Source organism: Trachurus trachurus (assembly GCF_905171665.1).
Source record: "Trachurus trachurus genome assembly, chromosome: 3".
Taxonomy (NCBI): domain Eukaryota; kingdom Metazoa; phylum Chordata; class Actinopteri; order Carangiformes; family Carangidae; genus Trachurus; species Trachurus trachurus.
In genome coordinates, this window is record NC_139893.1 from 19298564 (window position 1) to 19324864 (window position 26301).

Consider the following 26301-nt stretch of genomic DNA (forward strand, 5'->3'; position numbering starts at 1 on the left):
CGGCCGGGCATCAGCAGAAGGATACGTACATGACGTCACATGGAAGCGGTGCGTTTAAGGTCTAGAAATGCCTGGGGAAATGTAGCTTCTGTGGACGCTACCGCGCTACTGATCAATAAAATAGCTTAACTACTGAAAAGCTATTTGATGTAGAAAACAGCGACGCTACGACCACGCTACTGAGAAATGTAGTTAAGTTACTAACGCCGCTACTTGTAACGCAGACTGTAAAAAGTTGTAACGTCGCTACTGCCCTGCCCAACACTGCTCAAATGCATATCTGTAAACAAAATGCATGTTTATCCAATCATGTTTCTCCATCAATTCGAAACATTTTGAGTATACATATAAAAAAGATAGATTCACTCACTGCTCACATGCAATCTGAGAGCCTCGCCTCACACCCGACGCCGCTCAGACTCGGTTCTCTCTCCCCTCTGTAACAACTCTGCGCGTGGATCAATAGACTGCGCTGTTTGTTTTGGTGCAGTCATTGCTAAAGTTGCTACAACTAGAGAAGCAGACTTCATCTCTCGAAGGGGGCCTAACTTGGTGTCACGGTGCGTTGGACCATGGGTTAAACTTACGCCGGAATATCCCTTTAAGTCGACTTTTATTTTGAGCAATGAGGTGAAAAATTATCCAGCACATCGCTCAGAGTTTCTGGCTTTGAAATTTCATTTCATTTCATTTCTTTATTTATTGAATTGGGACAGTGCACATTCATCAACACTGACGCATTAAGTATCAGTGTAAATGTGCCGGACTTAGCACAACTGCTAAATTTTAGCCGCAGTCCCAAGGCAGGTTTCTAAAAAACATAACACAGAATTTTAAAACCTTGTGATGACAAGTCATACAATGGACAATTACAAGACAGAGCACAGACTGACAATATCAAGGCAAAACAGACGCAGACAAACAAAATAAGAACAGACAAATTTGACCCACAGTTAAAGAACAATATACCATACATGCCCGGGAACAGACATCAGTTTTAAACAGTATTTAAACTATATGAGTGCATGTCTGATTTGTTTTTAACCAATGTTTGAGATTTTTTTTAAAGACTAAATAGTTGTCGCAGTTTCTGATGTGTGGTGGTAACTTATTCCAAGAAAATGATCAGTCTGTGACAAGTTCAGTCACTGGTTAAAGGGCCACAAGTTCACAGTCTGGACAGACAATAACCCGTTGACTCACATACTGACAAAGCCAAAACTAGACTTTTGTAAGCAACGGTGGGTGGCTAAATTGGCGAGCTATGACTTTGATATTAAAGCAGAAGTAAGCGGAATGTTTGTATTAATATAAGTCTTAAATAGTTATATCTTCCGACAGCAATCACTTAGTGTTTGGTCCGAAACACAGGTCTGTCAGTCACTCTGCTCTGCTGTAAGCCGAGGAGAAAACTTTTCTCGTATCCTACAACCTTTATCCAATGTGTGCAGCCAAGGGATGCGCGTGAATGCGGTGACGTAGGGACGAGGGCGGGGACTGCTAACTCCATCGGCTGACAGGAAGTTAGTCAAAATGACCGGATCGCTTACTTCTGCTTTAAATATGTACCGGGCCACCAGAACAATGTTGCTGACGCCTTGAGCCATGTGCCGTTTGTTAAAGAGAGTGTTGGCTGCAGGCTGCTTGCTGAACCCTAGGTCTCCTTTCTGCAGCCATAGATATGTTGAGTGTGTTGGTCCAGGACGCCTTCAGGTCATCTAGTGGTCGTGTGAAACCCTCTCCACCAAGCAGAACTGCCCACTCCCCATGCAGCCCACTTGCCATGCACACTCAGTGTATTGCGTCAGAGGATGTGTCTGCTGTCTTGCAGTCTCACATTGAGTGGGATACTGGCCCAAGGGCCCGTGCTGTTGATGTCTTGCAGTACCTACCTCAGTTGATTCCACCCGGCCTAGACACCTTACCTGCTTACACACTGAAAAAGAGCTTGGTGATAAACAGTTGGAGGATAGGACTCTCTCGTGTCTTGGTCTATGTTGAGAGGCGCAGAAGGCCTTCTAGGAAAGAGAGGTTTAATGAATCTGTCTCTGTCACAAGATATTTGAAACACTGGGATAGGCTCACTGTGATTAATGGCGTGTTGTATAGGATCTGTTCAAAGGAGCTCCAGCAGCACTTGGAATGTGAAAAAACAACTTTATTTGACCAACGCGTTTCGGCTTGTGGCCTTCATCAGGGTCATAAGCCGAAACGCGTTGGTCAAATAAAGTTGTTTTTTCACATCACAAGTGCTGCTGGAGCTGCTTTGAACATTTTCCACAGTGTTTCCACTCTCCATGCACCTTGTGGGTTGGTGATGTTGTGCCGGAGACCACTCTCTACTTCAAGGAGTATTGTATAGGATCTCAAAGGACCTGAAAACCAGGGGAAAGCGCTTTCAATATGTTGTTTATGGCGCGCTTAAGCCTGAGGTTCTGCAAGGTGTTCATGACGGGGCTGGACACCAGGGTCAGTTCAGGAGCCTCAGCTTTACAAGACAGAGGTTTTTCTGGCTGTCCCTTGACAGGGATGTGAGAGACTATGTTCGCCACTGTCAGTGGTGCATTGTCAGCAAGACAGCTGAGCCTAAGGGAAGGGCTCCTCTAGAAAGCATAACATCAACTAGACCGCTGGAGCTAGTCTGTATAGACTTCTGGTCAGCCGAGGACTCCAGAAATAGGTCTATTGACGTTTTGGTGGTTACTGACCATTTTACCCTGATGGCTCAGGCCTTTCCATGCAAAGACCAGACAGCCAAGCAGGTGGCAAGGGTTCTCTGGGACCGGTACTTTTGTGTCTTTTGGTTCATGAGACCTCCTTTTTACCTAATGTTTGGTCGTGTCACCCGCCTTCCTGTTGATGTTCTCTTCCGCTCTGTCCTCCATGACTCCATTGTGACAAGTTATGATAAGTATGTGGCATCTCTCACCGATGATCTGAAAGAAGCAATGGTGATAACTAAAGATCATGGCAAAAAAGAGCAGGACAGGCACACTCAGGTATACAACAGGAGAGTGAAGGGGTCCATTATTGAGATTTTTTTTGTATTTCAATGACCAGCACGATCAAACTTTGACGTCAGTCACGTGACGAGCAACCAAAGCGGCTGAAAATACTTGCCATTTTGTGAGCTGTCTTGTCTGAAGCGCACCCTCAAGCGTTTTTGGTGCTTTGGAAGCTTTTGGTGTGAACGCACAGTAATGTTTACAATGGCTGAGGGCATGAGACAAAAAGACGGATGACAACATTTTCTATCTGAACTGTCGCCCGCAGGTTTGGGTCAAATAAAGCTGTAAACAGTGCAGAATCCCTCTCCTCCTTCTTGTGCCGGCCCACAATGGTTACATATCAACTAGGGCTGCCACAAACGATTATTTTGATAGTCGACTAGTCACCGACTATTTTTTTTAGATTAGTCGACTAATCAGATCATACGTTTTGTAAAACATACAGCTTATCGCACCAGCATGCAGCTGCTCTTATATACCATCATTAGCTTTCAACTTGAAGTGTTAAAGTATGCTAACTAAAAATAAAGGCAATTAAGATGATAGTTCATTAAACTTTTAATGAAATATGCAGCTTTAACTGTAGCATAAAGTGCAAACAGCTGAGTAAAATAAGGATAAGGCACTGGCCTAAACAACACCAAAATAAATACTTAAAGGTTTTTTAGGTTTTTCTTTCCTTCATTTGTCTCTGGCATTAAACATAGCTACATTAACATAGCTACATTTAAATAAAATGAGGTAGACACCTGAAACTAATTATTCACAATAATAAAGTTTTGGTAGGCCTATCATTCAAATATAACTTGTGCTCAGTGTAAATAATAGTCGTTCTGTTAAAAAAAAAAAAGTTTATAAGACAATCGTCTTGTCTGAAAAAATGTAAATGTTCCCTTTTTACTGTCACAGAAGGAGAAACATGGAAAGACTCAACAGAAAGTTCTGTGTGAAACTGTCAAATGAAAACAAGTGAAACTGAGGTGCAGCTCAAACTCTGCAAGGTGCGGACTGTGATGAGAAGCTACCGGAAAATATTGACGTAGTTTTACGCCGGGAGAGAAGACTTCCTCGTTAAGATGAGCGCTCATTACGTGACCAGGACCGCTGTGACCAGGCGCGGTAACGTTCCAATATAAGTCTGTGATTTTATTTTTAAATGAGGAACGGCTGTATTCAATAAAATACACCACATGTACTGAAAACACTGTGTCACCTCTATTCACTTGGCTACATTTATATTACCTGTATCCATCCCAAGTTAATAACACTTACTCAGGATAAAAGAATGATGAGTGGGGTTTTAGGTGTGACTTCCTCATATAGCCTAGATAGTTTTTTTTTTGTTTTTTTTTAATTTAGGCTACTGTAGAATGCTGGTAATGTTTTATTAACGCCACTGATTTTACACATCAAAGTGTGTTTGCAGCTCTTGGGTAGTAAAGTCTAAATGTAAAAAGTTGTACAAAGCTGTTTGGGGCTCCGGAGAGAGCTGTGCAAAAAATTAAAAAAGAGAAAGAAAACTGCCTTAAGTGGTTCAGCTGTGTCACTTGAGGCAAAGAACATAACTCTGAAAGTGAAAACTATCTGGAGTGATTCCTAACCAAGCTAGAAACCAGTAGCCTGCTCTTCCTCTCTGCTTGATGCCACCAGTGTAAAACATCTGAATCACCAGTCAACTGTGACCAAACTAACTGTTAGATTTCCATTGTAGGTAATGTAGGTGCCAGGTTTTGACAGGGGAGAAGGATATATGGAAGGGCATCTCTGGTCCTGCTGAAAAGTGATCACAATATGACAACACATGACCCTCAAGTTTGTGTGTAGAAGAAATTCTTTATTATCATAGTGGGAATACTTTAGACTTCTTCATAGATATTTGTCACTCACGTTCAACAGGACATTGGTGTACACAGTATTTTTGTAAACATAGTCCAGGAAAGCCAGGGATGTATTTGTTCACACTGATATGTGACAAAGTAACCCAGGGTTACACTGAAGAATATTTTTTATAGTTCATCTTAGCTATACATCAAACACGATGTTATGACTGTGGACAGTTACGTTTAAAATACTTTACATTCACGTTTTGTTATAAACAATTTGATAAATACAAGATTAGATATAACAAAAGAATATATTTATATATTTTTATATCTTCTTATATATTCCACATATATTTTTATTTTCTTTGTGGCTTTATTCCTTTCAGTAAGGGTGTTCTGTTATGATTCAAGGTTAAAATTCAACTTCAACTTCATTCCAATAAATATTTTTTTTTTTTTAAAGAGAGAAAACAGAAGATGGTGATCGAAAACATGATGAAGGAACATGATGGCACTACAATGGTGACAGAAAGGAGGAACATCACAAGATGATGTTGATGAGCTGTTGTCATGCATTAACATAATAGTCAATATAGAGTGCAGTGGAGGAGGCATTTTACAGCTGTCACTCTTCCATGTACTGTACTCTAACAGCAACACTGTATGGCTGGCAACAAAATCTGAAAACACACACACACATGCTCTCTCTCTCTCTGTCTTCAGAGGAAAAGCCACATATTCCTTACACGCACTGAATAGACAAAATTTATGAAAGTAAAAGCCACACAACAATAACACAAAACTGTAACAGTTACGCCATTTGTTTTGCTGAATTTTTCCCCTTTCATCTTAAGTGAGCAGCCAGACATTGACCAAGATTTAGACCTGGTTGTGTATTTTGGCCTTTGAAAGCATACTGAGGTGAATGAAGCCTGCCTCAGTGTTTTTTCTTTTTTAAAGCTTTGGAGTGATGCATGCATTATTCCCTTTTCTGTAACACAACGTGACACAAAAGCGTAATATCAGGCCTGTATTCTCTTTGCTCAGGAGCTTGACCTTGATGGTCTGTTGACTCCCAGCTCTCCGATTTGAATATCAAAGGACAAGGTTAAAGCCAACCATAGGCATCCACAGACTGTGGGCTGATTTAGTGGGTTCCTGAGTCAACGCAGTTCATTATATGTAAGAAACATGGAGTGTCTCGCTTGATAAGGCACTGACACGAAAAAGTCACTCAGCCAACAGAGAGGCAACAGTGACAATAATGGTAATAAATAATCAAGGGCTTAAAAATAAGTTTAAAAATTGAAATATTTCGGTCTCCTGTATAGTAATACACAGGGATTAAGGATTTTTTTGGTTTTTATTTTAGTTTCTATCCCTTATGGGAGATAAGTCTCACATCTCAAACTATAAAAATTAAATAGTATAATAACTAAAATAGCATATAAAAACTATAATGATGTCCATGGGCAAATAACAGTAGACTTTCCCCATCGGGTGCCTCTCCCTTATGAGCCAAAGCTGTAGAATTATTCTAAAATATTAACGGGCATAACTCTGAAATCAAAGTGCTTGAAGCCGCTGTTGACAAACAAAGGCTTTCGGGTGGTAAATGCACAGGAGAGGGGTCTGCAGCGAGAGGATGGAGTCTGTCGCTCTCCTCGTGTGTCCAACCACTGGTGGTACACAGGAGCTCCAAACACCAGATGTGAGGATGGATGAGGGAATTCTTTGCATCTGTCATCAGATGGCTAACCAGTGTTTGAGCTGGAAAACAAAAAGGACGCCATCAGTGTGTTTTGTGACTTTGTGTCAGATTTGCAGACTCATTGTATAGGGACAAAAAAAAAATTACACTTACTTTAAATTGCCGCACATTTCCTTCAGCTACCAAATGATGCTCATGTTCTGGAGTAATGCAGTAGGCTATCCTCTGCAAAAACAAGGCATTGTAGCACATCAATTTCAACACTTAGCCAACAAACTGTCTATCATCTGCAAGGCATAAACCACACTGTCCCTTTAATTTTTTTCTCTCTTATTTTCAGGTCAAAGAGTTCACACACTACTTAAGATGTAGGACGGAATATAAAATAGATGTAAGTAAAACAGTCAGTTTTGGACCTTATCTCAGATTAGTGGTGCCAATGCTTTTGCTGGAAAATGTGAGGAATTCTTATCAACAACTTTGGAGATGCAGCGAAAACTTGATAGGCAGCGACAGGAGTTTTCAGGGTAAACTTGCGACCCAAGAACTTACGAGAGACCTTCAGTACCAATGGGAAATGCCAATGGGGTGTGGGAGTCGTTACAGTAGAGTGGAACTGACACTTTACTCTGCTGAGGGATGAAAATAGCTCTCTGGTGCTTTGATGATTATGATCATAAACTCTTGATTCTTTAAAGAGATCACTTCATTTCAAAGTGTTCTCATACCGCCAGTGTCATTGGGTTTAGAGAGGAACGTTTGGTCCTAAATCAGATACATGTTTCCACGTTTTTTTTTTCAAAGAAGAACATACTGTAAGTCCTGTACTGTTTACCGCTGATTACATTTGGCTACTGTTACGCAAGTCCATTTCCACTGTGTGACATCCTGTTTTATGTACATGAGCGAACTGTTCTCACAAAGTGCCTGTGTTACAGTAGTTGTAGTTGTTGGCACCATGACATCCTCCTCCTCAGTGATCTTGACAGAAATTTAAGCCAATGCCCTATAATTATGAAATAACTCTAAGAAAGAAAAGTATTTTTTTATTTCAACCTCTGTGACAAACATGTTTTGACACTCACCTCTTTGAAAGTTCCTGATAGGCTGAAGAATTTATATATAGCGTACAATGGTACGAAGAGCATGGACGACATGGCCACACACCAGCCAAGTACATTGGACCAACCAGGGAAGGTGTAGTCATCATACTTCAGACCTGATGATTTCACAGTACTGGCTATAACCACAAACTGTGAGATGCCGGACGAAGGAAAGGGAAGAAAAACAGAAACACAGAGATTAGTAGTTTGTTATATCTTTAGAGACAAAAAAGAGAAAGGGAGACTGAGGGAAGCATAGAGTGATACAATAAACAGTGAACCCAGGTAAAGAACCACATCAACTAAATCAGAACAGACACTCCTTATTAAAGTCCCTCTCTAATGTCATTGAAAGTTTTTATTCATGAAACTGAATTGAGCCGGGCGTCTGCTTACACTGTAATGAACTCTCCTCCCCCTCTGTAACCTCATTCATGGCTGAACCTGCACTCTATCCCTTACATATCACATCATTTCATTGTCATGTATCATGGAGAGGTCAGTATTACCACTCTTTTGCTTGACTACCTTTGGCTAGAGAAGTCTATTCTGTCCATGTAAAATGTGAGCTTTTATATAGGCCAAACTTTTTTTGACTGAGGTGCTCTTCGGTAGACATGTTTATACTAACAACAGGTTTAGACCTGCTCAGGTGAATGCGGAGGTCAGAAGATAATGGTCAGTCATTCAGTTAATTCAGACCTCTTTGGTCTAGTTGAGCATTAGATGCACAAGCACTTGTGGGGACAGGATTTGTGGCATTGTAGGGCCTTGTTTTTACCTGCCAGCAGACACAATGTCCAATACAAAGAAGTGCTTCATGTACTAATGTACTACAATTGGAGAGCCTGTTTACACTACTGTAGGTATTTTCAAGTGCACGACCCTCCACGGATGATCTGGGAAAAAAGGAGTTTCATCTGTAAGGTCTGGTGTTGGATCATTATTTTCTCAATCACGTTAAACATCTCCTTCTATCGAGGAGGATGTTGACAGCCATTTGTATTAAAGGGGGCTTGTGGCTTTCCACACTCACCCCTGGACAACAATGTTCTCAATCATATGTTTCATCTAATGCATGTGGAGTCGCTGCCACTTGTTTAACTGGCCAGTGAGAAATTTGCCAGGAGGCGCACAAAGGTGAAACTATCCTCCTCATCCCCTCTCTCTGGGAACAAGCCACAAGCACCTCTGCTGATGATTGAACATAGTGCTCTGGGACCCAAACTATTGCTTTAATTTACTTTGAATGTTGGCGTGAGTGATAATGTCATAGATCTTGCAAGCATTTATGATGATATTTATTATAATGGTGGTTATTTTTTCCTGTCACATCACATTACATTATCCTATCAAGGAAACCTTAGCCTTAAATGTAACCTCTTTTATTCCTTACCAGAAGAAAAGCTGGACTGACAAATTTCCAGCACAGCCTCCAGTAGAGACCTGGCTTAAAGCCCATCATTCGCTCAATATCTTCGCTGAAGCGGTCCACACCTGGATAGAGCATAAATTACACAAAGATTACTGTAGTGAATAAAGTTAGACACATTGGGCTACAGCAATTTTCTCATGCCAAGTATGCAGTCCTTGTGGACGGTAGGAGGGAACACAACACACGATGGTCTACACCCTCATAGTACACTGATATTTCTTCCCAGCCTGACCTGGACTGACATAATACATCATGTGTCTTTGACCTATTAGCTTCATTATCTTATCAAGATTGCCATGTGGTTATCCATATTTATTATTTTTTGTTCCAGTTGCACAATTTGCCTGCCAAAGGATGATTTGCCCTTTTGACACAGGGAGTCTCTTAGTTTCGTCCATCTGTGTCTCTGCGATTGCGCTGTCCCTTTTCTGAGAAAGACCAGATAGAATGAGCTAGATAGTTTAGATAATATAGGTTGTTCATGTATTTTTGCATCTTTTTGTCTGTGTTTGGTCAGAACTCTGGACACAGACATCAAGCCAACAGGCTACAAGACTCAGCACAACTTCTCATTCACTTCTATAGAATTTATACTGAGTACATCATGTAAGTTACAATCACTAAACCTGATTATCTGATTATATTTTGTGTTGATAGTTTTATGTTGTGCTGAACATAGAAACTGCTTTTTTTTTTTCTTTCAGTGAGTGAGATGTTTTAGCCTCAACTTGATAAGTTCAGTGTCATTACAAAACAGTGCTGCTAAGATAGTGGGAACAAATGCTGTTATAAATGTAGTAAAAATAATTTAATGCCAAAGTACTGAATCTCTTACCATAAAACCATGACACGCCAATGGCCTCGATCAGCACACCAAACAGTATAGAAGTCCCTGCTGCATACTTATCTAACAAGGTCAGCACGTAGATTCCACCCTAGAAACAGAGAGAATTTAGTGTGAGTGTGTGTGGTGAATAAATCTTCACCCTTGAAGATAAGTGGACTCTGTATGCAGACAATAAGCAATGGTCTTTCAGACATAATATGTATATGCTTCTCCGCACGTTTGCACCAAGAGTTGACGTCTGAGCGTAGACAAGCCTCACATGATTTGTATCCAGTATCTTGTGCCAGGGAACTAGCATGGGAAAGGAATCATTCACTTCCTAAATAATTTTTATTGATTTGATTTAAGGGAAGAAAACCATGTGAATTGCTAACATAATGTCTTCCTGTCTTCCAGAGTCTGTAGTTCTGTAATCGGTGATCGTTTCTCTTTAATGCTGAGAAGATGCTGATGAACAGGAATTTTGCTGAAAAATAATCATTAGCTCCTTGGACATTGCCTCTAATTAAATTCTGATATCAGAGTCTGATGTAACGGCTTGTTTGAAAGAGTTCTTTGACATTTGTAAAAAGGTATTTTTTCTGTGACAACAAAATATGAGACTTGAGTTCATGGGGATCGTGCAAATTGAATTTGATTACGTTTTGACAGCACAAACTGCCCCTATTTCAAGTATATTACTGAATTAATCTGTTTTCAAAACAATATTTACTTTTGCCAAACAGCCAGCCAGGTTTGTCCTAGTTCTTCATTGCACCATATAGGATGAGTGTTGCCCATATGAGTGAGAGTACAACGCTCATCTTTCCTGACTAATTACCACTCATTACATCAACCAGCATTATTCTGAGACTGCATCATTCAGGTATTGTAACGTTGTGGCACTTGATACTGACATTAGTGATACAGAGCAGGGCAAACAGGAAGGTCCCAAAGGCTGTGGCGAAGGTGAAGAGTTTCCTGTGCCTCTTAAGGATCTTAAAGTCGTCTGTCAGGCCTGTGATGACTGCCTCCATGCCACCCATCTAATAGACGAGACAAAGACAGACATGGCACTAAGAAATCCCTCTAGATCTCTAGATTCATGCTGATCAATAGATCATCATATCATAAAATATTTTGTGACAGTTTGAGATCCTCACACTTAAAAAGTATGCAGTGATCAACAAAAAGTATTAGTTAAAATGGTATTGAACAACATTTCAGATGCATCTTTGAGATACATTTCCAGAAATATTACTGCATACGTGTATTTAAAGTAAATGAAAATGTCATTGATGTGCACCATGACAAAATGTACCATAATGACATCAACTCAGTTTGACATGGGTAAATGTAACAATTTAATATCCAACAAAAGTTAATTGGCTCATTTTTGCAATGCTTGCTTTCAATGTTGACAAATTGAATAGAACTTTATCATCCAACTAGAGTGTCTTTGGTCGTACCTCACCATTACCGTACAAGGATAACATAACCAGTACATTAGTGAATGTCATACTGACACAGATTTCATCTGATCTACTTGAGAAATTATTTGGAAGAATGAGTTAATTATTCCGGGACATTTGCTGACAGATGGGATGTGGTTTGACAGTTTATTTAGTGTCTGAGTGACACATTGTGAGGATGTTTGGTTAAATAATTGCGTACAGCTTTTGAAATGTCAGAGAAGGCAGTTGCTGTTGCCACAGACAACAAAACATAGTTTACCCATTTTTACTTTTATCACTCAAATTCCTACAACTTGCCCACACCATGACATCAGCTATTAAGATACAAACTGATTTACATATCATTTATGTTAATGATACTTATTTCTTTACTGTTACAGCCTGTTTTAACATAACATAGAACCTAAGTTTGGGGGGGGGGGGGGTAAACAAGACAAGAAAACGCAATGACATTCTACATAATAGCAGGCTAATTATTCATATTATAAACACAATCAAAGTGCTTTGATTAAAAAATCAGTTTCTTAGAAAATCTCCTGCACACCGCGTTTTGTTTTCTGACAAATTATTCATGTCAGTGGGCAACCCACTGAAGAAAGTCAAACAACATGGATATTATTGTTATCTGCACAGCGTCTCTGTCCATTTCATCCTGCTTATGTTATAAGAATGTGATTGATCCTATAGACCCAATATATGGCTGTTGGGACTCACCGAGCTGTCAATGCCGAGGGTCAGCAACATGATGAAGAACACAATAGCCCAAAATGTTGAACCAGGTAGTGTAGAAATCGCTTCAGGGTAGATAATAAACACCAATCCTGGCCCTGCACGCACATGCACAGAAACATGCAGACACAAAAGGTATGACTTCTAAAACATATGAAAAGTGGAAAATTATCATTTAAAAACAAGTGAGAAAAATATCCTTACCCTCTGTTGCCACATCTTGTATTTTCACTCCATGTTTGTAAGCCATATATCCAAGCACAGAGAAGATGGCAAACCCTGAGATGAAACTGGTGATGCAGTTCACAGTGCTGGTCAAGAGAGCGTCCCTGGAGAGAGAAAACACACAAGAAGTTACAAAGAAAGCAGTGCTCCCTCCCACATGCTGTACATGTTCTATTTGTAGTTTTCCATCTTTTCAGTTTGGGGTTTACTCAATTTCTCCTTTTAACACAGACCATTAAGTCAGTATTAGTCTTTTGACCTAAGCATGACACTGTTTGTGTTACTAACATTGTTGAGCCACAGCTTAAATCACTGCTTCTGTTCATAGTATTTCACATGTGATGGTAGGCACACAATTTTCCATTCTACAGAGTTTGCAAGTCAAAATGGGGACATGTGTTGATCTTTAAAATTTTCCATGAGTTGATATTCAGCCATGTGATTTAGAGGGGATGTTCAGGTTAATGACCGGCTTTTTTTCTCCGCTTCTGGTTGGTGGTTTGAGCAGTAATTGGCGTGTTGTTTTGTGGCCACATGTGCGGTTGTCTGACAGAATGAATAAGGTCAACTTGACCTCGGCCACCTCCTGAGCTGAGGAAGTAGAGCGCTGTGAATGAATGAACTTCCCCCCTATGATCTCTCTCATTTATTTGTATTGTACACACACACACACACACACACACACACACACACTTACATATTTCATACAGGAAACAAGGAATTTGTGCCTAAGTGGAGACAGCCGAGTTCAAGTAGGTCTATTGAACAAAGCTTTGGTAAATAAGCTTCCAATGAAAATCTTATATTTAAAGTTTTTCCTTTACTGATTCTTTTCAATTATTATAGTGGAGTTTTTTAATAGCAACAAGACTACAATGTTTGCTCAACTTGGGAAATAATCCCGATTTTATGTCTAAGTTTTTGTAGGTTTTTGTATGTATGTAACAATGTGTTTCCCACCGCTGTGATTATCAACGCCGCCCCTTATGCATTGCACCTGTGTCTTATTGCCCATCCCCAGTAGTGGGGGCTCCCTGTCTGCCATGTCAGCTCATCCTCCCTCCAGCATTCTCTCTGTGTTTAGTTCACCATGTGTATGACCATTTTTTTCATTATGCCAGGATGGATTGGATTTGTTTTCCTTACCTGACTGACTTCCTTCCTGTGTACCGACAGTTTATATTAAACACCCTTCCTCTAATTGCTTTTTCTAACTAATTTTGAGGCCTCATCTTGTGGTTGTAAGACCACACGTGTGAATGTTTTAGAGATAAACCAGATGTGCATTTTCAGTGTGTCTTACTCGCCACAGGGCAATGTCACAGGCATTTAACATAATCTAGACATAGCCAACAATGAATGACAACAGTGCTCTGTTCTCCTCATATACACTTGTTCAGATTTTCTAGCGAAGAAGGAAACATGCAGTCAGAGTAAAAATGCATTTTGTGTTGGGTTTTAAATGAATTAATCTGAAAATCGTAGTTTTTAGTTGTTTAATTTTTACACTACTGTCACAGATCTGCGTGGGTACTCAAACAACAGTCTGTGTTCGGTGGGCATAGCATTTTTGTCAGGTTGGTGGGAATGCAGGACCCAAATGCAGACTCTCAATGAACACAAGGCTTTATTTACCAGGCTCGATGTGACACAGGAACATAGGAAACACACCATGGAAGGACGTGGACAAACGACAAATGAACCAACACGAGACAAAGGGAAACACAGAGGTTATAGGGAACGAGACACAGGTGGTGCAATTATCACAGGTGAGACACATTAGGTAATCAAGGGCAGGGAGCACACAGGAAGTCAGAAGACATGGACTTCAAAATAAAACAGGAACATAACAGGAAACGAAAGACACAGACCATGACAGATAGGACAACACAGAACTTCAAAATAAAACAGGAACTAAACTTAACTAAACAGGGACCCACAAAAGGACATAACACTAAGACAAGACAAGAACACAACAGGGTCATGACAATTTTAGTGCTGCCAAGATGTGATGTCTGTCATTTACAACGACAACAGGTTAAACTGCTATTTTGCCACTAGCATCTGCTACTAACAGCACCACTGCAATTTATTAATATGGAAGAGATTAGCTAACCTCATGCCTGCTGTTTCTGAGGGGGAGCAGCACTATGACAAACCAGTCAACATACAGCCTGTGGCTATAATCTGGCAACCCTTCCTGGCCTGCACTTTATCTTTCCTGATAACACCTGGCCATTGGGGTCAGCTGGGCAGATTAGCATCACCTCTGCTGCTTTGTGATCCAGTTACATGTTGGAAACAGCCGACTGCCAAACAGCATCAGGATGTTATGTTGCTGTAGGCTTCAAAAATCACAAATGCAGAGTCAAACTCTTACCTGTAGCAGTTGTTGTCAAATTTGTTATAGCTGGCAAACGCAATAAGCACACCAAATCCTGCTCCTAGCGAGTAGAATATCTGGGTAGCAGCATCAATCCACACCTACAGCAAAGATAAAAGAGAAATAAGAAACATTTTCTAGGTTTAAACGCCACACAGATAGAGAGTGACTTAAATATAAATGCTGGTTTTCAATATTTGTAGCTCAAATGTATGTGTGTGTCTGTGTGAGTCAACTCCAACACATGTACAACAGCTCAGCTAGTAGGAGATAAGATCTTAAATATACATGTACTGTATACAGTACATTCATTCATATACTATCCATACATTTAGTAGGGGAGGTACCAGCAGGAATGTACCCTCAGACACTCCACCCATTGAATAAGGACCACAGAAAGAGGGCTTTCTAAGTACACACAGGCTCTGACGTAAAGGTTACTCACATACTTTAAGATATATGGATAGACCCAAAAGTCTCTCACGTTAACACAAAACCATAGACTCATATTCAAGACAGCAATCATTTCTTTTATCAGTTTATTAGTAATCCTGTATTAATTCATCCACAACATCTCCAATTGTTACGGACAAGCACAATCTCTAACCTCTAGATTGTTGAGCCTCTCAAAGTCGATGGTGAGGTAGGCCCTGATGCCGTCCATGGACCCTGGTAGAGTTATGCCTCGGATCAGCAACACAAAAAGGACCACGTAGGGCATAGTAGCTGTAATGTACACCACCTGGATAATCACACAGAGCAAACACACAAAAGGGGGTAAAAAGTACATCATTTTGTTTCTCATTGATTGAACCACTCAGACACAGAATGTGCTCAACAATGTACAGTAGAGAGAAAGAAAGAAAAAAACACTACCCCCTTTTTATAATTTTTGTAATCAAATGAAGAAATAATAAAGCAGCCGATATTATACAGTATGTTGTTATGAGATGGTATCGTGTTTGGTGGTCCAGCAGGCCTGTACCTTCCCTGAGGACTTGACACCTTTCCACAGGCTGAAGTAGAGGATGAAGACCACCACAACCAGACACAAGCTCAACTCCCAGCGTGGCAGGCCCAGGTCATCGATTCCCCTACTCTCATGGAGATGCAGCACACCCCGTCTGCATCACAACATACAGACAAAATGGAAAAATGCATCATGACATATAGGCAATCTTTAATTTTTGAAAAAAGGCTCACTGTTTATTCTCATATCCTAGGATGAATCTGACTACATGAAATAATTGTATTGTTAAAAGATAAGATAAATACTCATATGAACATACATGCTCAAGTAGTACATTTTAGGTCTTTTCAAGCACATTGGTTTGAGATATTAGAAATATTGTGAGAAAATGTTCCTGTGGTATGGGACATTATGTTTTTTGGCTTTATCTTTACATTTATACATGTTTTTGTCGAACAGGCCCACCCAGGTTCCACAGCGGCGGGGAGAATCTAAACAAAATATCTCACGCTCTATTGCCTGAGGTGAAGATGAAAGATGAAATATGGGACAGCTGCTCTCTGGAACAAGCATTGGAACAAGCATGAGATCACCACAGATTAACACTGACAACAAATGCATTTGATGTTCTTCAGTGTGATAGATTGAAGTTTTTTTTTTACCTAATGTAAATCTATGTGGGTTAAAGCTAAGCGGCCCTGGATGAAAAACTCATCTATTGTCTCATATGCAAAGTGAAATATCTCTCTCTCTCTCTCTCTCTCTCTCTCTCTCTCTCTCTCTCTCTCTCTCTCTCTCTCTCTCTCTCTCTCTCTCTCAACCCACTACACACAGATGCTTTGAAAGGTCAATAATGACCCCTGGTATTGTTTTGCTATTATCAGCAATCTTGGAACTCAGTGCTTATTGTCAGATCAAGGTAAGTGTTCAAAGGTTCAAGTGTTTTATTATGACATAATGAAACAAGGGGGGAGAAATGGTGTCTCTTACTTCCCTGACTAAATATTGTTTCCAGGTGCAAACTCATTCTTGAAATGTCTGCGCTGAGTAGCGGGAAGGAAGCGCACAACTTCAGTTAACAATAGTAGAGTAGGAGAAAAGTTCACACATTATATACAATTGTTCTGGCCATGAGCTGTTGTCAGTATGTTGACCAGTCAGCTAATGACAGTAAAGGCACCAATTAAGGCAGCATATATTTTCAAAATGATGTTCAGCATTTATACATGAGCGTAAAGTATCTTTAAAAGAGCAATTCAACATTGTTTAGTGTATAACTGGAGTCTGCATAAGGAGCGGAAGCATGATGGCTAATAAAAATAAAAATTCTACCCCTGCTGTAAAAGCGACTAGTTACCACTGAATCTAGCTGCTAAGCTGCATTATAGCAATTGTAAAAATTACATTTCAGGATTTGTAGGACATTCAGTGCTGTAACTCTTCTTCTAAAGCTTCCAGATGTTTTATTGTCAGTGAGAGTGACAGGTACCATCATGCCTTTAAAAGGTGAGAGAGCCACACTCATAAACTGTCATTGTTACATTTCTTTTCAAGTATGGGTTAAACAAACAAGTTAAGCATTGTGAACAGGAGAGGTTAACCTAGGTTTAGTGACAACAAAAGCACAAATAGTTCTGAGTGTTTGCTTCATGTGTCGTAATGTTACATAAGTATTATACATTATTATTTCATAGCGTGGCAAATGTGCAGGTCCAACTCGTCCACAAGAGTGTTTTGGAGTTGTGGGATTGTGTATGAACCTAATGAACCTACTCCTGAAACTATAGGGATTATGGCAATAGGCGAATTTGCCAAAATGTTGAACTATCCCTTTAAGAGATAATTTTAGGGCAGAACCTACTTCCCAAGCTGATTTATACATTGATATCACTTGCAGTGGCAGCCTACTAGTTTCTATTTATTGCCTTTACAGGTATTGCTCATATGTTTTGAATTTGTATAGTGACCAACATAATCACCATCACTGTTGAAAATTTTTCTTTCTGTTATTACTGTTCACAAATATTGGGTAACCAACACCAACAAGGCCACATTAGATAAAAAAAAAAAAAAAGATGGGTCTGTCCATGACTCATGAGCAAACAACAAGACAAAGTCAAGACAAACTATGTAATGTTTTAACTGAGATGTCTCTCCAGATTTGAGGAACATTTAGAGGAGGTTGTATTTTATTTGGGTATCAATGTGCTGCAGTTAAACATTTAAAGTGCCTTTGTTCTTCACATTTGTCCAAAGACTTTCCTGAAGAAAGATTCAATTTAGTTGGCATGTGATGTTATGGGTGGATAAACAGCGGAACTGGATTAGGATCTGATACTCAGGTTGCTTACACAACAGCTCAACACACACACACACACACACACACACACAAAAAACCCAGCAAGAAACACAAACTGAAGTACTGTATGTCCAGACCTACGACCCAAAGGGACCAAAGGATCTGTGAAAGTCCTCTTCAGCATTTATTTATCTTTTGCCTGATAATAAATTCAAAGCTATGAGGTCTTTGGGGAGGCAGATAGCGACGTGAAGACATCAGTTTATTTGGAGAGAGAAACGTAGAGTCTGGTGTTGTGTTATAATACCTCAAGTCGTCCTTGTTCATCTGATAGTATTGATAGTGCACTGCCAGTAAATGATCACAGCAACATCAGTCTAGGTCCCTTTGGCTCAGTTAATCTAAACACATTTACTCTTTACGTCACTCTACGAGCTGGTTAGGATGCTATCCTCACACTCAGTGCTGCTATTAGTTGGTCTTTGTGTGCTTAAGGCTGGCACACAACTGCCTGCATTCCAGTCTTAATGTTGGTTACAGGATGAGAAACAGTCCATATGAAAAATAAATAAATAAGAAGGACTATAGACCACAGCTGAGGAGTTCTATCTAGTTTCAACCTAATTTATTTAATTAATTGCAAATGATTCTCTCCTTGTTGTTTTAAAAGCAATTATTTCAACAAATATGTTAAATTGCACGTAAGACTGAAGTGAAAACAATCCTCTTGAGTGTCTGTGTAATTAGATCTTTTAGTTTAAATGAGAGCTATTTATCAAGTCTAGTTATCCTTGACAATGAAATCAGCTGTGGTTGCTTGAGGCTAGCTTTAAAACAAAGGAAGGATATGGATGTGTGCTAATGAAATGAGTTGGTATTCTTGTTAGTGTCAAATTTTATTTTCTATTTTATTTGGAATTAGTTTATATCTTCATCTACGTAGAGTTTGAGAAATTTGAGAAAAAAACATTTATGGTGTTAGTCCTAAAAATGTTTTATTCCTGAAAATTTACAGGGGAATTAGTTTTTTGTTTTTTACGTATCCAATCGTTGCTTGGAGTGGGTGTGGGTGTTGGATTGTTGGTTTCAGAAAGTTGCCAAAATTGACGGACACAACCTTCCCGATGTTGATGTGGGGAAAATGTTGGAGCAGAGAGGGTTTTCATAGCTGTCTGACCATACCACTGGCAGCTTAAGAACCCTGCAAGCTCAGCTCCAACTGCGTGATTTGTATGCTTTCAAGCGATGCGGCCTCATTCTGTTAAGTTAATTGACATGTTGTTGTGATCTTAACATCTGTGAGGTTTCTTTCATCTCTTGTGGCTGCACAAGTTATCAAATTAATCACAAAGAAATGCCCAGGTGATTAGTCTCCAGGTCAGTTTTTTGGCAGAGATCATTGTTTTTGGCCATCCTCACGTGGCCCCTACTCCACGTCCTCCAAACAGGCACTGTCACATGAACTGAGATCCACTTTCATATCATCCACATTTTGTCAGGTCATATGGAGTTTCTGTGTTATGGATAAATTCCAACATGTCATGTTAGAATCACACCAGCTTGTTGTTCTCAGCTAGATTGATTTGGACTGTTTTCATTCTTCAGTGCTGTAAATTGCACCATGGTGTAAAATTGAACTTGCATTACATAACTTTTGGAGAATAAATTAAAGGCTGAAATCAGATTAATATTTATGTTTAAAGGTTATGAAAACATTTGTAAAAGTTACAAGCTGTGTCCCAATTTGGGGGCTGCATCCCTCTGCAGCTTGTTTTAAACACAGATTGCATCACAGTGCGGTTTGACTGTCCCATTTCAAAGGCTCTTTCAAGTGCAGCTGAGAAAAGCAATGAGGACTCCAGCAGGTGGATCCTTCATGGTCCAACCTATCCTAAGATTTATTGCATGCTGGTAATGAAAATTATATGGCAGCAAACGAAGCTGACAGAGAGCCTGATGATTGGATTTTTGAATTTAAACAAAATGAACAGCTAATGGTTCAACTGTTGCAAAACCAAGTTAGGACTTATCAAGGTTGCTGGGCAACAGTAGTGAATGGTGAGAGAAGATACAGCTCGTGACACAACGCTGAAATCACCCATAAACCAGAGCATATAATTTCAGTTTGACAGATTGATTAATAATTGAATTGAATTGCCCTGCTTTTTATATTAACAATTAATCAAATGACAATGTGTGAGAGTGAAAATGATCACACATGTATCACGTATCTCTGCAGTTCCCCTCAGCTCATAAGAGCAGGTTAAAATCTTTTAGGTCTTTCTTTGTGGTTTGCTAATTTACTGTTTGGATCATTACTCCACTGTAAACTAACTGTACACTACCCAGCACTAAATGGCAGACAGACACAGTGAGGAACTAGTTGTTGAACACAATGTGCAGCTACTAAAGAACTAAATAATTCCCTCTGGACATGGAGGAGCCTGAAAAAGACATGCTAACAGCTTATATAATGCTGCTCAGCTAACACAGGTTTAAAGATACTGGGATACCCAATTTTTGGTCTTCCTGTTTTTATAGCACAATGCAATTTTGAAGGTAAGTTATCAGCTAGAATATAAGATTAATAATAATACAGTATGTACCGATTGAGGAGCCTAGACTTCATTAACTATCGACGCACACCAGTTCAGGCCTGTGACTAAAAGAAAGTTCCATTATATAGTTTGTGGTAGGCTACTGATGATTTTTGCTACTATGGTCATGGCAGTGTACGTGGTCAGGCAAGACAATTGTTGACTCAGTTGGCCTCACTCCCTCATGCTGTGCCTTGGCGTTGCTCCTGGGCTCAAAGCTAGCTGTTAGGAGAAGGATTTATCGTCTCCTGCAGAGCTTAACCCCAAGCAAGATCTGTCTTTAAGTATTCTATTGTGTGTCCATCTACGCACATATACTGTCTTTGTTCCCATGATTTATTAAGCGTAGCATAAAGTCCACCAGGAATATGTGCTCTGCCTCTTGATTTTAGGGATTGTGTCAACTCTTTGAGGGATGTTGCATCATTTTTTTGAAGATCTGAAGTCATTCATGTGGCTGACCTTCACATATCAAGTTGAGGCACTGACTTACTTTGAATTTATCAAGTTTGGGGCTCCCTGGGTATTGAAAGGTATCCAGGGATACTGATTAAATAAACATACTGTAGGAGCCACTGCAGCCCAGCAAAATGGGAGTGGACTTTAACGAGCTTGAATATTGGCCGGGTTGCATGCTAAATGTACTCAGTGCGTCATGCTTAGCATGTGTCCCTTGTATTGTCCAAGTCATTTCACAGACTTCCTCTGGGCTGCACAGTCTTCACAGAAGCTGGGGAAGAACTGGCTGTCTTTGAAGTATAAACAGACAGAGCTTTTTTCGTGCACTTCAAAGAGGATATTTGAACGTCTTATGTATACACCTTTTGTAGTGCAAACATTTGGGGCTGGATAATTTCAAGTCCTCTGCTCATGTTTCAGTGACCGGTCAACCTCTTCACATGGACAGTGGCTCGATGGATGTTTACGCACTGCACTAGCACAGTATAAACTATACAACATTCACAATACAAGAGAGCATGACGAGCATGTGATGGTGTTGTTGGGTGGACTGTGTTCAATTCTCTACAAAGTAATAGCCACATTGTAGTAACTGACCAAATTAAACAAATATATGTGCTCTGTGTAAATGTTTTAATCACATTGCATCCATCCATGTAGGATGACTGCATTGTGGCAATTACCAGGTGGCTTGACTTTTGAATGTTCTCAGTGCAGAGTAATATGTCATGTCATGGAAGAAACATAAGTGACGATCTGATAAAAGACTGTCTGAAATCACTTACTCATAATACTCCGCTGCTGGAGTGATCTTGTACTTGGCGTAAGAAGTTCCATTGCCGAGGATGGATCCGTTGATGGCTTTGGGGTCGGTGCAGTTTTCACTGTTCCAGATGTTGCCACATCTGAGCCATGGTAGCTCTTTGGTCATGGAGGAGAACAGGTAGTGGAGGGACCAGGCAATGATGACATTGTAGTAGAAGCCTACATACAGGGCTATGAGGATCACAGTGTAGCCCACACCTGAGGAGCACAGGGTCATTAAGAAGGGAGACAGAAATAATGCTTTACACACATTGTGCAGTGCATGAAATTCTTAGTTTCTGTGCATTAGACTACAACTATAGGATTAGAAGAACCGATTTTCAATCACATCATCAACCTAGTGCAAATTCTCTTGCACTTCACACACTCTTTAAGAGGTGCCTGTTAATATGAGTTTCTTTCTGTTTCCATATCATTTGAATATATGCTGCATCCCAGAGTCAAGAGTATATACTGTAGAGTTAACTGAAAACCATTCCAAAACATGTGAATTCCCAAAATTTTGCAACCCTTTGTGTAATATAAATTTCAATAGCATTATCACGGGTTGCATCTCCTTGTCACTGTCACCATAAGGGACATACTATATCACTCCCTCAGCGGTGTTCTGGAGGTTACACCATTGCACACACATCCAGTGGGCGTTTATGCATACTTCTCTTGATATATCCTGGGATGTGTTGTTTTGTCTCCACTGGAATGTAAGGTCCTTACTTAAAAACAGAGAAGTCCATAAACCCATCACCCACTCATTCTAGGCAGGAAGATAACAAACCCTCCTCAGCGCTGGAGCCAACAAAAGCAGTGCCTGGTGCAGATTCAACAGTGCAGACAGAGGAGCTTATCAGAAGGTATCAAATAATAATTTGCTGAATAAGCAACTATTATAGTAAGAAAAAACTGTTTTTTACGTGCAGTTTTCGTTTTAGAGAAACATGTCGTTAGATTTCTTTTTCCAGGCAAATCTCATGCTAGTGAGTGAAGTTCATCAGATTTTGCAGCTCTGGTCCAGTGAAAGCTTCAGTTTAAAGGCTGCACGGCATAACTCTTTATCAGTCAGCTCCTCTCTAATAGTAAACATATTAGATCTAGCCTAATATGAGATTTTTGGTTGTGTTTCTGATTAATAGTTGACTGCATTTAAATTGACCCCCATGCGCTGTGGGCACTATCCTGATTTGGCATTGTTTCAGCCATTTGAAATTGACATTTTCATGAACATAGACAGGGGTATAAGGTTACAAGCACAAGGAGAGTAGAAAAAATGCAGAGAGGAGATGTGACAAAGAGATTAGTTACAAGTGACACTTCTGAACCTATGAGAGGAAAAGGACAAGAGCAAATGGATGAAATGAAAGGGCAAGATACTGAAGAGAGGCAAAGACAGAAAGGAGCATGACAGAGCAGTAAGAGAAGCACAGTTTAAGATGTTAGAGAGAGGCTGAAGTACTGTAAACAGAGGTACAGGCTTGTATGTGTGTGAGTGTGTGTCTGTCACAGCTCACCTTTAAAGACAGGGCATATTTTCCAAACCGTGGCCGCCCCTTCCCTGTTATACTGGCCTAAGGCAAGCTCCATGTAGAACAATGGCATCCCCGCAATGAACAAAAAAAGAACGTAGGGAATCAAAAAGGCCCCTGAAAAGAGAGAGAAAGAATGAAATAATTACAAGAAATTTACATTTAGAGTATTTTTTCTGCTTATTTGTGGCTACAAATTTATTACGGTAAAATAATAGGATAGGTGGTCAACATTGAAAAGAGTGTTTGATAAAATACTGCACCAAAAAAAGTGGTGTTGGCAGGAGCTTGACATTCTTGGAAAAACAACACACCACCATATAAGCAGGAAGGCTCACAGCTATTTTCATGCTGTGCCTCAGCAGCACATCAACCAACAAGGAAATGACCCCTTATAATTGAATTGTTCTTGACACTGTCCATCACAAATGACACATTATGTACAGTAATGAATACATTTTGCTGAAGGCCAATATGATTGACAGGCCAGCAGTGGAGTTGACCCTTTGGGGCACCAAGCACAACATGTTGATTTTCACCTCGTGAATGGACACGCAGGCAAACAGAGGACAGAGCTCACCTTCTAGTGAGCACTCTGTTGTGTTGTAGGTAAAACAACGCTGTTTACAACCGTCCTTTGTTGATTCAAACACACACACTGTACAGTACTTCTCTCTTTCTCTCTCTTACTACACTGCAGCTCCAGTGTTCAACTGTTTTGAAAACAGTGCAAGTAAGCAGTCTGTCAAGCCTCTTGTATTCAGACTTACTGAGAGAACCAGAGCGCAGACACTTGTTTTCAAGTTATTAGTGTGTCTGAGCAAATAAACCCTCAGGGTGTATTTTAACACAGATATTTATATAACTGTTTTCAACAGAATTAATTAAAATCACCTGTGAGCAGTTGTTTCCATTAAGTGTGACAAGAAAAAATGTTCAGGGTCACTTTAAGACACACATCTACATACCTTGATGAAAGGAAACCTGTTCTTTATTATGAAGGTTAACTGTTTTCTTATTAACTAATGGGGATGTAAAGAACTGTAAATTGTATAACATAATGTAGTAGCTTTATTAAAAGAAAGATTTTCAGCTGTTTTTGAAACACCTTGAGCACCTGTCTTATGTAAGTGATCCAAGTCCACGCACTATACTACTCACTGCACTGCACCTTCAGTTTCATGTTGTTATTACCATAAGGACAACCAGTAGCTATTTCCACTGTTTTTATATGTATTTTTGCAGTATATGTAAAATGTGTATTTAAGGATAAATTGTGTATTTGCCTGGGGGTATTGACTTTTTTTTTTTAAATATCTGACTGCCTCGCGTGGTACAGTTAAGAAGTAGATGTTTTACACAGTATCTTTTTTTCATGTGAAATGAGGTATTTCCGTCATCATGAAGGCTAAATGCACTTCCTCAACAATACACCTGGGACTATTATGTACGCCAGTTCAAAGAGATTAAAGTAGCTAAAATTAAAACAACAGCATAGAAGAAAAAAGATCATTCCAACACATATTTTTGAAACACTTGAAAGTAAGAAATAGAAATGCCTCAGCACCTGACGCCTGAGATTGCTGAACAGCAATGAAGAAAGGATACTACAATTTCATTGTACGATAACCTGCTGTCTACATGTGCGACCTCTCCACTGTATCAGTCTTTGAACCTTGTGGCACACCATGACAAGTTTTATGACTTCTCTTAGCGTTTTACATTTGTGTGCCATCAGCAATAACACGGTTTACTCACCCCCTCCGTTTTTGTAGCACAAGTAAGGAAATCTCCAAACATTGGCCAGGTCCACCGCGAAGCCAATGACGGACAGGAGAAAGTCTATTTTCTTGCCCCAAGTTTCTCGCTCGTCCTCGGGTCCGTTAGCACCTCCAGGGGTGGGAATGATGGAGGAACTGGTGTACTGGACGCCATTCTGGTCCTTCACCAGTATCAGTTCTACCTCCTTTTTCTCCACATTGCACTGTTTCAGCGGGGCCACCGACGACAGCTTGTGCTCTGGCAAAACCTGGATATTCATCTTCTCTGTGGTGCGTAGGAAGCCCACGCTGGCCCGGTGCTCTCACGGCCCCCTGCGGGTTCTGGTGGAGCTGATGGTCTGAGTCGGTGAGCTTGAATAAGGACGGCAATTCCGCTGACAAAAACCGGATAAACGAGCGATCTCTTCCGAATCCACGCCAGAGACCCCCGCGTGCATGAGCTGGAGGGAGGGAAGAGAAACAGAGAGTTTGGAAAGGTTTGGGTGTTTGTGCGTAAAGTTTTGAAACAGTTGCGCACAGCGAGAAAATACAAGTTAGGACTGACAGAGGGGAATAGGTGACATTATTCCTCCTATAGCCGACAGACCTAATGTCTGCGTGCCACTAAAACAAGTACAGCATTAAGATAAACATTGTCTATGTAGTCTGATGCACGGCAGCAGCAGCAGCAGCAGCAGCAGCAGCAGCAGGTGTAAAGTGAAAGACACTTCGGAGTCAGCTCCTCTCTGCGTCACGGCGCGCACTGAGCGCTTTGTGCGCTGAACAAACAGACAATTACCCCAAAACATCACTCATAAGCTTATAATGAGAAAGATAAATTGTTATCTAAATATGTCACTGTTGCTAAAGTAATTTAAAGCCCCACAACTGAAAGGCTGTCCTCCGTACTTAGTAAAGCTAGGGACACCTCTCCATGACCCGATGCTGCTGTTGTCCAAATGCATCTGAGGGAAGACTGCCCATTCTGAAGGAACTATAAGACTCGCCTTCTCCAGCAGACACGATATAAAATGCGAGCTTTTAAGTCAGTGACCTCTCTCTCTTCCACGTGATTTTTTTTTTTTTATATAATTGAACACTTTCTCTCCAGTTTGATGTTGACTTGGCATGATGAGCTCAAGTTCCCTTAAAG

At 40.2% G+C, this 26301-nt stretch overlaps 1 protein-coding gene across 1 annotated transcript; it reads right to left on the minus strand.

Annotated features, from left to right (window-relative positions):
* Positions 1-5458: 5458 nt before the first annotated feature.
* On the minus strand, positions 5459-26125 carry slc6a2 (solute carrier family 6 member 2). Its single transcript, XM_083999755.1, has 15 exons — positions 26058-26125; positions 25147-25609; positions 23374-23505; positions 21829-22066; positions 15704-15842; positions 15326-15460; positions 14716-14819; positions 12315-12439; positions 12096-12208; positions 10824-10952; positions 9916-10015; positions 9042-9142; positions 7628-7795; positions 6696-6767; positions 5459-6601 (listed from the first exon to the last, which is right to left on the minus strand). The coding sequence occupies exons 2-15, from the start codon at positions 25427-25429 to the stop codon at positions 6578-6580; spliced, it is 1863 nt and encodes a 620-aa protein (XP_083855881.1). The 5' UTR covers positions 25430-25609; positions 26058-26125; the 3' UTR covers positions 5459-6577.
* Between the last annotated feature and the right edge of the window lie 176 nt (positions 26126-26301).